This window comes from Gekko japonicus, unplaced genomic scaffold (genome assembly GCF_001447785.1).
Source record: "Gekko japonicus isolate JY-2015 unplaced genomic scaffold, Gekko_japonicus_V1.1 scaffold1944, whole genome shotgun sequence".
NCBI lineage: Eukaryota > Metazoa > Chordata > Lepidosauria > Squamata > Gekkonidae > Gekko > Gekko japonicus.
In genome coordinates this window covers 121-12680 of record NW_015169231.1, presented here as the reverse complement: position 1 = coordinate 12680, position 12560 = coordinate 121, and the positions used below count along the sequence as shown (strand labels likewise).

The 12560-nt window shown below is 43.5% G+C and overlaps 1 protein-coding gene across 1 annotated transcript in view; it reads left to right on the top strand.

The window, feature by feature from the left end:
* LOC107114840 (IQ and AAA domain-containing protein 1-like) overlaps positions 1-12204 on the top strand; it is a gene marked incomplete at its 3' end in the record, with an annotated part of 190785 nt that extends 178581 nt beyond the window's left edge. The window contains exons 14-17 of the mRNA XM_015416438.1: positions 2721-2797; positions 6978-7060; positions 9537-9672; positions 12067-12204. Coding sequence (XP_015271924.1) covers positions 2721-2797; positions 6978-7060; positions 9537-9672; positions 12067-12204 — 434 coding nt within the window. The remainder of the gene's footprint in view (positions 1-2720; positions 2798-6977; positions 7061-9536; positions 9673-12066) is intronic.
* Positions 12205-12560: the final 356 nt, after the last annotated feature.

Sequence of the window (12560 nt, the reverse complement as noted above, 5' to 3'; positions counted from 1 at the left end):
TCCCAGATCTCTATTGTAGGGCAATTTTGTGTCTTCCATTTCATAGCAAATATTATTCTGGCAGCTGTCAACATATATTGAAGTATGTCTTCTGAGGTTCTGTCTGTTTTATCTGAAAGGATTCCCAGTAACATAGTCTCTGGGTTCATTGGGAATTTAGTTTTTAAAATATCTTTAATTTTTCCATGTGTATCTTCCAATATATTTTCGTCGATGCAGGTCCACCACATATGATAAAAGGTACCATCTTCTTTTTTACATTTCCAGCAAGCCCCTTTGTAATTCTTGTCCATCTTAGCAATATCTTTTGGGGTGACGTACCATTGATAAAACATCTTGTACCGGTTTTCTCTTAATGCTTGACTAGCATTTTTTGTTGGAGGGCTTGGAGCTTGTGTTTTAAGGGTTCTACAGGAAGGTCTGCACTACATATGCCAACATGTCCAATTGCAGGGATGCCACATATAGTTTACACAGAGTGTGAATAATACAGCAGATTCTGGGCTAACTTTCAGCTTATAATTAAATTAGGCAAAGCCTGATTAAAATTTTCTTCAATTTTTAACGCAAGTTAAATATATATTGTCAGCATACTTAGAGGGGTAGTGTTCCCATTCTGAAGACTCAGAACAGATTGGATAGTGGAATAATGGTGTCTACATGAAATAGTGGTAGGCCCGCTCACAACTTTAAGACTAGTAGATCTTTCAGCTCATGAGGTAGAATTTCTGCCCACAAGACGACACGACTTAGAGGGAACATTGCTTTGGATACTGGTAGTGGTTCTCTGTACCGCATAGACCTCCACCTTCTTGGACAGGCTATTTTAAAAGGAGCACCAGGGGAAAGGCAAGCAGTTGGCAAGTGGCTATTCCTCCAGGGGTGCGCAAGGCAGTAAACTGTCCCCATCGTGACCAGGCGCTGGGCAGCGGGAGACACAGGGGCAAGGCCTCAGAACTTGGAAGGGAAGCTGGGAGTCCTGACCCTCCCAGTGGGCGATCCCTACAAAGGCAGAGTGTTGGAAGCAGGTTTCCTGAGAGGTGCTCTTGAGAGATGCAAATGCATCCCTTTTAAAGGTACAACCCCTGGTATTATGCAAATACATCCCTTTTAAAGGTACAACCCCTGGTATTATTTGGTTTAAAAATTTCCTCTTCAAAACTGCACCTGTGGAATCCTAAAAAAAAAATATCTGAATTACTTTAGATTAACCAAAAGGATGTATTTGTTTATTTTACTGAAAATGGTATGCCTTTCCAATTACTGCCCAAAGTGTCATTGGGGACGGGCTGGCATAAGATACTACCCTGTTTAGGTTTACTGTTGCACTGTGGGAACATGTGCCCATAATCCAGCCAGGTCACTGCCCTCACTTTCTGTTAGGGTTGCCAGCTCTGGGTTGGGAAATACCTGGAGATTTTAGGGATGGAGTCCGAGAAGGGCGGGTTTCGTGGAGGGAGGAACTTCAGTGGGGTATAATGCCATGGAGTCCACCTTCCAAAGTGGCCATTTTCTCCAGGTAAACTGATCTCTGTCACCTGGAGATCAGTTGTAATAGCAGGAGATCCCCAGGCTCCACCTGGAGGTCGGCAACCCTACTTTGATGATGATGATGATGATGATGATGATGATGATGATGATGATGATGATGATGATGATGATGATGATGATGAAGAGTTAGTTTTTATACCCTGCTTTTCTCTACCTTAAGGAGTCTCAAAGTGACTTACAAATCGCCTTCCCTTCCCCTCCCCACAGCAGTTACTTCGTGAGATAGGTGGGGCAGAGAGAGTTTTACGAGAACTGTGACTGGCCCAGGGTCACCCATCAGGCCTCATGTGGCGGAGGAGTGGGGAATCTCACCTGGTTTGCTAAATTAGAGTCCGCCGCTCTTAACCACCTACACCACACTGGCTCTCCACAGAACACAGCCACTAACAAGAGTTCCTCAAGTCAATCTCAGTAGCATTGGGCAGGCAGTGATAAAGTAGCACACACTGCCACAGCTTTCCTCCTTGAAATACTCTGACACGTGGCTTGTAGTGGACCGGGGGAAGAGGGAACATTTGTCCCGTGGGAAATAGAGGAAGTAGACATAGGGGGAGTACTGCCCATCATCTTTACATTCTTGTATGTTCCTGTTCATGAGTGGTTGCCAAACCTAGTGTGCTGTGAGAGGGTCTGAAATGAACCTTAAAAAACTGTTACCATGTAGTGCCCCACTTATCACTGGTCCTTGCTCTCTCTGCCAGCATACTAGCCATGGCATCATCCAAAGGGAGTAATGATGCCCTGGCATTCCCTGACACAGCCCACACTGCAGCTGACCAGGTATAGGGGTGTTTGAGAAGGATCACCGTTGTTAAGAAAGCAGGTCCCATCACAGCATCCTGACTGACTGGGCACAGGAGGAGCTGGGAGTAAATATTAACGGAATTGACTTTGTTCCAGGAGCTGACCGAGAAAATAAAAAGCATATTGCTTTAAGCAGAGAAAGAAGTGTACCTTCTACCATAATCCAGAAAATAATTGTGCGAATGGAATGAGAAGTTTGGAGACCACTTCTTTTTTTTTAACGTGGATTTGTGCAAACAAATGTTATGATCTATCAGCAGGGTGGGGGAGTATTAAATTGCCATCCGCCAAAAGTAATCTACAAATTGCTTCCAAAAGTGTAGAAGTTTTCCCTTTGCTAACTTATCTCCATTTATGGCCGTTAGAAAAAGGGGAGAAGAAAAGGAAAAAAGGACAGAAGGAAGAAAAAATCTAAGAAGGAAAAAGATCTGACTCCTGACAGGTAAAAATTCACCTGCACCTCTGTGATTCACATTGAAGTCTCTCTCTTTTTTTGGCTTTGTTCAAGCACAAAGAAGAGTCAGAGTTGGTACTCATAAGCCTGAACCTGGTAGCTCCAATTCCTCGGCAATTATGGAAAAATATAATGTTAAATTCTTTTTAATGGCTATAAAGTGTAAAGAAATTTAGATAAGGAAAGGTCAACCATCAATTTGCAGAAAGTTTATTTTAGGTCATGTGTGCTGTGGACCTTCGTTCTGTGTATTTTCAAGCATACGTCTAATGGTTCTTTGAAGAATTGTCATTAAATTTTATTCCTTGCGGCAGGTGTAGTAACACCTGGTAGTTTCAGATATCTATCAGATTTTCCCATCTGTTTTTTTTAACATGCCCGAAATAGGACACTAGTCAGCTCTTCTTTGATAATTGAACAAAGCAGCATTTCTTCCTCTCGTAGTACAAGAATCAAGACCAGGATAAACTCTTAATGTTGTTTTATATATTTCTGTATAAGAGAGCTGACTGTGGGAAGCTGGAGGGGGGTCAGTGGTGTTGTAAGCTACCCTCGGGGCACCACAAAGCCATTTAGGTGGAGAAAATCGGTGGACGGGTGGGTGGGTGGACGAAAAAGGCTCCTCTTGCCAGTGAGTCAGCTTTTCCTACTCCATGTTCAAGTACAAATAGCATCCTTCCTTGCTGCTCTCAGGGGAAAGTTCAAAAGCCAGAAGTTGATTTCCCCCAAACCATTATGAATGAGATGCATTTTGAGCCTATGCTGCTGTGCACACACACTAAATTAGAGATTTTTCAGATTTGGATATATTGGACCCCAAAAAATCCAGGATTCCTGAAAAAAAAACCTGAATTCCTATACTGGTATGGTATTTGGATTTGGGTATTTTTTGAAATCCTGGATTTTTTTGGCTCCATTATACCCTGTAGTCAATGGGGAATCTATCTGGGGGTATCCAGGGGTCTGGGGGGCTGTTTCTTGAGGTAAAGGCACCAGATTTTCAGTGTAGCTTTTGGTGCCTCTGCTCAAAAGACCCCACAAGTTTCAAAAAGATTTGATTGCGGGGTCTGATTCTATGGGTCCCCAAAGAAGGTGCCCTAATCCTCCATTGTTTCCAATGGTAGGAAAACAGCAGCAGCAGCAAAAAAAAAAAAAAGTCAAACCAGAGAGTCTCTTCAGTGGAAACTGAAAGTGGGAGGAATTTCTCCAAGCCCAGCAGAACCAGTGCATGTACGGAGTGCCCGGCAGAACCAGTGTGAGGCTTGCAAAAAAAAAACTTTCTTGGGTTTGTTGAGCTGGCATTGCCAAAGTGGCATTAGTTCTGCTGGGCACTGTGTACATGCACTGGTACTGCTGGGCAGTCTGTACATACACTGGCTGTGCTAGTCTTGCAACCCCCCAGATTTGCTGAGCTGGCATTGCCACAGTGGCATTGGTTCTGCTGGGCACTCTGTACATGCACTGACTGTGCTAGGCTTGCAAACTGCCCTGTTGCTTGGATTTGTTGAGCTGGCATTGCCACAGTGGCACTGGTTCTGCAAAAATGCCCTCCCTTTAGTTTTTACTGCAGAGCCTCTCTGGTTTGACATCAGTCCCTGCTTTTTTGCTGTTTTTCCCCTCCTTTGGAAATAATGGAGGATGGGGGCACCTTCTTTGGGTGCCCATAGAATTGGAGCCCTTGGCCCAATCCTTTTGAAACTTGGGGGGGTCTTTTGAGTAGAGGCAACAGAAACTACATGGAAAATCTGGTGCCTCTACTTCAAAAAACAGACCACACAAACGCCTGGATAGCTTCCCCATTATAGCCTAGGGGATCATTGACGATAATGGTCCCCATAGGGTATAATGCTGCCAAAGGCATTTAAAGTTGCTGTAGTCCCTTTAAATGTGTCCGTGAAGCTACAGCTTCATGAATGGCATTTAAAGGGAGTGTACTCTCTTTAAATGCCATTTAACTGCGGCTATCGTTTTCTCAAATAATCCTGAATTTTGTGGGGATTATCAAGGATTGGCTAAATACACCCCCTCTATATCTATCTGAAAGAATAGCTAATAATACTGATAAGGTATTTTCTAGCTATTTTTTCAGCTTTTTCAGAATGCACATCCCTACTGCTGTGTCTGCACTCATCAGACCAGGCAAGCGAGGCCTGTAGTGGCTGTTGTCACATTCTCAGAGGTTAATTCCTTTAACCTTCTGCCCCCTTTGGATGACATTTGTCTTGACTGCTGTTTGTCAGTGTTATGGGAGCTGCTGTTTGCTGCCGCCTCCTGCTCCTCTGCAAGCAGAGCAATGGACCATGGAGAAGGCATTGTGGGTGACTCTAGGCAGATCCAAGGAAAAGAATAGTTGCCTAGGCAACGGGCTGCTTTCTCCTTCGCTTCCCCTAAAGTTCCCAAACAGCAGTACGAGAACGTGCAACAAAATGCAGCCAAGCTAGAGCTCTTGATAAAAGCAGCCCCCCCACCCAGTGTTCAAAGATAGTACTCACAGATGGAATGCAGTTATGATTTGAGCCATGGGCAGTTTGCCCTTTACATTCCCTTAAGAGTTTCTAATTCATGACACCGTAAAGCAGCCAGCAGGACTGAACAATTGTGCATAAGCCAGTTCAACTTCCTACCAGAGAGCCTACTTAACTTCCTAGCCATGCTCCAAATACTACTAGCTACCTTGTTCCACATTCTTACGGGTTAAACACACAGGCGCACAGGACACAGGAGCTTGAATCCGGCAGAAGGATTTCTACAAGGGAGAGGTGTTTTTTGCTAGTTCTCTCCTCCTGCTACAGACCTCCGGCTCACACACATACACACCCCACTGCAAGCTGTTCCCTTTTCCCCAAGAGTATCATTTTGAGGACTTTTGGGGCTGCAGTCAGAGAGGGAGGTTGAGGGAGTCCTGCTTCGCAGACGGCAATCTTTCCATCCGCAGAAATCTCTGGTGGATTCAACCCCATGTACTGCAGAGCTAGTTGTTCATCATGTTCTAAGAAGATCTTTTAAGGAACATGAGTTATTTACATGTGTCTTTCTCTTGTGCACCTTGTGTGTCGGGGGGAGGAGTTTAGAGGACGTCTTGGTGCCATGCTGCACCCAGTTTCCTGAACACATCACAAATAAAATCTCTCATATTTACCCCTACGTGGATGCCCCTTTAACTACAGAGTACCCAGTGTTCCCAGGGTATCCACTGATTCTCTTTTCTTGGATATTTCTCAGTTTGAGGACTCGGAGAATGTGGACAAGGTCCTTGGAGATGTGACCCTTCCTCTTGCATGTTTGATCGTTCATGGCTACATAGTTCTCTTGGGGTCTTGGGGGAGGACTCACCTGCATCAATGACTCATGGGAGGGTGACTTAAGGAGTATCCTCAGCTTCCACCACTGTGTTCTACTGAAGACGGAGGGGGAGATAGAGCACTTATCAACAGGTGACGTGGTGAGGGAGCTATCGGGACCGTGGCAGCAGCACCATGCAAGTGCCCTTTCTAAATGGCTAGTAGAACCCATTGTCAGTGCGGGGTGATGATGTCACTCACTGGCGCCAGGTCCCTCTAGCCATTCGGAAGCTGCACGCCTGCACAGTGCTGCAGCTCTGGTCCTGGTAGTTCCATCGTTGCTTCCCATCACCCAGTAGGTACTGCCTTTCCCTGCCCCTTCTAACCTCCCAACAATTCTTTGAGGTAGGTCATGCTGAGAGAGAGCGACCAGCCCAAGATCACCCAGCAAGTTTCCAAAATAGGGCTAGTATTTGAACTGGAGTCTCCCTGCTATGCACTGCATCCCACTGGCTCTCCCACTGGCTGAAACTTTTGACTGCTCTTTTTTCCTCCTCCATTGGTAGCATGGTCTGTTCTTGGTGGTTATTGTCCTGTGTTATGCTTTTAATTTATTTTATTATTGCTCCACTGCTCTTTTTTCCTCCTTCATTGGTAGCATGGTCTGTTCTTGGTGGCTATTGTCCTGTTTTATGCTTTTAATTTATTTTATTATTGCTTTGTTATTTGTAGCACTGTTCTATATTTATGTCTGCTTTAAGACATTCCGTGGATCTACCTGGCTGAAAGTAGGTTATGAATAGCTTAAAATATGAAGGTTTTTCGAGAGGATTTGTGCCTTTGGCTACAAATTGGGTCATGTACTTAAATTATGTCTCTGTGTGCAGGACCATTGATTCTCTCTTCAAGGAACTGGTAGAAGAAGGGATATTAATAAGAGCCAAGAAAGTGAAACTCAGCGATTATGTGGGTAAAGTATGAACTTTCTCTGCCAGTACCATACATCTAGACTTTGGAATGGCGAGATCAAGGGAACAGCTCCCTAAGTCTGTCCCATGGGGGTTAGTTCATTTTCTGCCACTGTAATTCCTGAAAGTTCTGTCCCTCCTAAAATCCATGGAATGAGTCTCAGATTTTGCCACAGAGAATCCACCTGGAGAGTGGTATGAACTGGCCAGATTTCAGAAAAGTCCACTGAAGAAAGAATGACTTGTAGAAGTTCAATTTGTCTCTAACTTCTAGCCACAGATTTGTAAATTTACTTCTTTTTTCTTTCTTTTTTTGGAAAAAGCAAAGCATACCTGACTTATCTCCTTCTCCCAGTTGGCATTCTGTCAAGAATTTGGAAATATTCCGCACTTCCCCCCCCCCCAATCCGGGATCCATTTTGCATTGATAAAGTTATAAGGTTTCAGATTTCCTACTCTGATTTTATATCAAAGTACTAGCCAGTTATGTTGAGCATACATGGTCATATCCTTCTTTGTGCAGTGTCAGCAACAAATACAAGTGGCTGCTGCCTGCTCAGTGAAGGAAGCAGCCAGAGCCATCAAGGAGGCATTTGGTGCCCTGACAAGAAATTCTGTGTGGAGAAATTCCTAGGGAATCAGGTGGGAGGTTTTTTGGTCAGGTTTTATCATGTGATGACATAATGGTGCAATGGTAGCAGCCTCTGGGGATGGGGGAATCAGAGAGTGGCTCGATGAGAGAAAATAGGGTGCCTGGATGTCTATGGATCCGACAAAGGGAAAATAGGATGCGGTGGGAGGGGGGAGATCTGTTTTCCTTACCCCTTGTGAAGGAATTGACTCACAGCTCCCCTGCTCCTTTGGACTAGTACCCGGGAGGTGAGAAAACTCTGTGGCCATCCCAAAATCCCACTTGGCAAATGTGCCCCTTTTATTTATTTTATTTATTTATTACTTTTGATTTATATCCCGCCTTTCCTTAGCCCTGGGAGTTGCCAAAAACAAACTGCCTCCAGCAACTCTGAGAGTCTCTCCTGGTCAAAGGAGTTGCACATGTAGCATTCTGGATCTGAATTGCCATGTAGAGGCTCTGCCTGGTTTCTTTACCTCCAACTTCACTTCCACAAGCTAGCATGGGGACAGACTACTGCAATTTTGCAAGTTTGAACTCTTGGGCCCCAGGGATGGCAAGCTTACCTACTGCCTCTGTCCATTACTACACTTCAGATAGTAAGACTGAATAGATGTGGAGCTGATAAGGTGTGTTTACAGAGGTCATGCTAAGAGCAGTCAAAATATAAGAAAGATTGATAAATGAATAAAAAGAATACACATGGTCTGTTCAGGCATTCAGCCTGAACAAGGGTACAAAGAAAAGGTGAAAACATGCTGTCTCCTTTCCTTAATCTTGATACTTATTTAGGACAGGGTAGGATTACTTGAATTTGCAGTAGTTTAACCATTCAGCATTATCTTAGTTCTCGGAACTTCTCCCCATTACGTCTTGTTACAGGGACAAGAGAGAGTCCTTACTTGCAGTAGTTTAACATTCAGCATTATCTTAGTTCTCATAGTTGGAACTTCTCTCCATTACATCTTGTTACAGGGACAAGAGAGAGTCCTTACAACTTGTGCCTCCCTGGTCAGAAACCGTAACAGAGAAGAGTTTCTTCCCTGTATCCTGGGAATTTATAATCTATACTTTGGAGAGGCTGCCCTCCAGGGTTGTTGTTCTTGCCTTAAAAAGGAAGAGAACATTTTCTAGCCATTTGGCTGTCTCCCTCTCTGTCCCTTTAAGTGCAACATTACCCTACTTTGGCCAGAGCCATCAGCATATGTTTGCATTGAAGAACTCTGTGCCTGGGCTTGATGGTTCAACCCCTCCTTTCTACCAGCTACAAGTTTGCAGCCACGTTCCAGTAGTCCCAATAGTTGAAATATTGGGGTGAATCCTAGGGTGAAGAGCATTTCTCTGGTATTCAGCGATGCACTGAACCTGGAGGTCCTACTTAGCTGTTAAGGGTAGTGAATGTTTTTCCTTTCTGAAAAACAAGAAAGGCTAAGATTTAAAAAGTCACTTTGAGACAGTTGGCAGGGCACTTTTCAAATTCACCCCTGGACCAAAAAACATGGAAGTTGTCAGTCAAGGCACCAGACTTAATTTTGCACTGCTTAAGGCTTAAGCGATAAACATGCTGTAACATCTCACAGATCATGTTTGCTTATGGATTAGATCCCAGGCACCCACAGTTTGCCTTGATATTTCAGCTCAACCCTGAGCTTGGGAGATGGTTTCAGGATGAAATTCAATAGGTGCAGTCAGGGAATGAATTCTAAAATAGTATTACAAGCTGAGAAAGGCTATTAGGTCTTAAAAAGGATGTTATATTTGTATTCCTTGGTAGTTTATGGCTTTTGGAGCTCTGCATTTGGCAGCAGTCGTATGCCACTTATTAAGCCTTCATCTCTTCCCTGCAGGTGAATACAGCTATCTGGGTACTACACTTCGACAGGTGAACATAGAACCAATGCCCTCTCTTGCAGATGTCAGGCAGCTCATTGCACTGTATGGAATATTGCCCTTAGGTAAGATCACGTTGGAAATGACCAGGGGGTACAATACCATTCTTTGCTTTCTGACAGCATCATATATTTTTACTAGCTATGACGATGCTTGATTGATTTTAACTGAAAGAATTCTGCAGAATTCTTTTTTCAATTAGACATTCCTGAGCGAAGACAATATGCTTTTAATAGCATACTTAAAAGAGGAGCATGGCTGCTGTTGTGTTTGACATACTGTTTCTTTGCCATTTTTGTTTGCATGTTAACAGTCTAGGAACTGCAACACATAAAGGAATTCACTTGGGAAAGGTAATAGCTAGCACAAGCTCCAGTGATTAAATTTAATCAAGTAAGGGGAAGGTTGCAATTTACTTTTTTACAAGCCAGCTAATGTGTCTGGCTATTAAACAATGGAAGCATTTATGGAATTAGAGCTCATTTTTTTGTATCAAAGAGCGTGCTATTAATTGTTCTTACCATTTTGAATTCCAGAAATTATTAATAAGAATCAACCACAGCTGTTTGCTTAAAAGTACCATTTACATGTTATACTGGCCTTCTTAGGTGTTAATTAATTAGCTGTTCAATGTCCTGGACAGACAGCAAAGCCTTTGTAATTTGGCTCTCTTATTTTATTTCAGTTTGGGAGGCTTCTGAAGAAAACATTGCTAGAATCAGTTTATTGTCGGGAACAGTCTGGATTAAATCCAGTCCCAAGTGAGGACTAGTCTAGAAGTGAAATGAATACTAAAATACTGTCTGTTCATTCATGTGACCATTTAGTCAGAAGCAGAATCTATTCTCAGACATAACTCTCATGTGAAATAGCTTTCTAAAGCAAGATCCAAGACAAAATGAAGGAAAAGGAATCAGGGCAAGTCAAGAATTCAAAGATGGGCATGTTGATTCACACTTTAAGAGATTATTTAACAAGACCTATCTTTCTGATGGAATTACAACAACATTTTATTCCGAGACAAGTTTATTTGTTGTTGAGGGTCTTGAACTGGTGACTTGGCATGTAGTTGTTAACCCTACATTAACTAAAATGTTGGCATTCATAAAAGTTACCAATAAACTGATTGCATGGTTTGCATTCTTGTAAAAAGAGAATTTGGAGTCAATTTCAGTGTAGTACTTGATATTACTACAAAAAAATATATATATGACAAATGCAGACCAGTAATGATAAAAGAAGACAAAAACAAGTGTAGTAAACAGACTCAACAATTACAACTAGCCAAAAAGCTGAAGAACATGTAATAGAAAATGATGTATACAAAGCAACTGCTGATCCCGCTGCAAGTCTGAAGCTATTGAAGCTGACTACATGTTGGAGATTGATATCCAATTTTGTATTGAATGATTACTGTTCCCAATGCATGTCAGTATGATACATGTTGGAGATTGATGTCCAATTTTGTATTGAATTATTACTGTTCCTAATGCATGTCAGTATGAGTATGAAAACCACAGCAGCTTAAAAGGAACACCCTGATGAAGGATGGACTTTGAAATGTTGTTATCAAACATCCAGACACAACGTTGAATTGTTTAGTAGTTCTCCATTGTTTATACATTGTAGCACATACCAGTTCTCCATTTTTTACATTTTGTACATTTTCATTGTCGCTGCTTTGTATAAATCATTTTCTATTACATGTTCTTCAGCGTTTTGGCTAGTCGCAGTTGTTGAGTCTGTTTACTACACTTGTTTTTGTCTTCTCTTATCATTATATAGTAGTGTAGTGAACATTATTTAATACTAAAAGCAGACCAGTGGCATGCTTCTTTCCTCAGTAATAGATCTTTATGATCTTCGACGTGGTCTCTGTGCTTCACACCCATGGGATCTAGTGCGCACGCACTGGATCGATCGGCATTGTAGCAAGCTCTTTAACGGATTTTCGCGCCCAGACCCCGGACATGTGCAGAAACCCCACCGCGCATGCCCAGAGGGTAGGGCGCGGACATCCCACCAGTTCCTTTCTTACCGCCGCGTTGGAAAGATCAAGACCTTTCTTTCGTCAGTCTGATTGGTTCGCTATTTTTGGCCTTTGCCTCATGGCTCTTTGGATTTTTTCCTCCCTTTTCGTCCTTTTTCCTTGTTTGTTCTTTATTTTTTTTTAAAACCCTGTTTTTTGTTGAGGGGTAAGTGTGGGTTTACCTCAGTCTGGCCTTTGGGCCTCCACCCCCACCCCTTCTTCTTCTCTCTTTTTACTTCATTTATGGAGAAGAAATCAGGATTTTTCAATCGTTGCAAGGGTTGCGGCAGTAAACTTGCTCCACCTGACCATCACACCCTTTGCATTTTCTGTTTGGGGGCGTTTCACCGACCAGAATCTTGTCGGCTCTGTGCCAGGTTTTCGAACCAGACAAGAAAAAAACCGAGCTGCACGTCTTAAAGTAGTGCTACTTGAGTTGGCTTTAAATCCTCCCTCAGCGATGGATTCAGACAGACCATCCATGTCGACGGCTCCGGCATCGAGGCCTTCCTCCGACATCGGCCAATCGACGTCGAAGCCTCCGGCATTGAAGGCACGATCTTCCACTTCCACTCCAGTGAAGAAGCCGAAGGCCAGTAAGGAGCATAAGTCTGCAAAAAAAGGGCCCCCCTAAGTCCCTAAAAGCGGCGAAAAAGGGAGATAAAGCGGTGTCTGCACTGGGTAATGCCCCTAACGTGCTATCCGCTCCAACGGCTGTATCGGCATCGGAGACCCATGTCCCTCCACCGATACCGACCATCCAACTCTTGGACTCTCCTATACACCAACTTGAGCGTCCCTACTCCGATATCAAGACAGTAGAGCTCCTTAGTCGCCCTCCGGGTGCAGAGCGTTCTCCTTCCCTGTCACCGTCATCGACATCGATGGTGTCAGAGACTCCTGATATCGGTACGGGTCGGAATCGACGCATTTCCAGCACCATGCAGCGTCA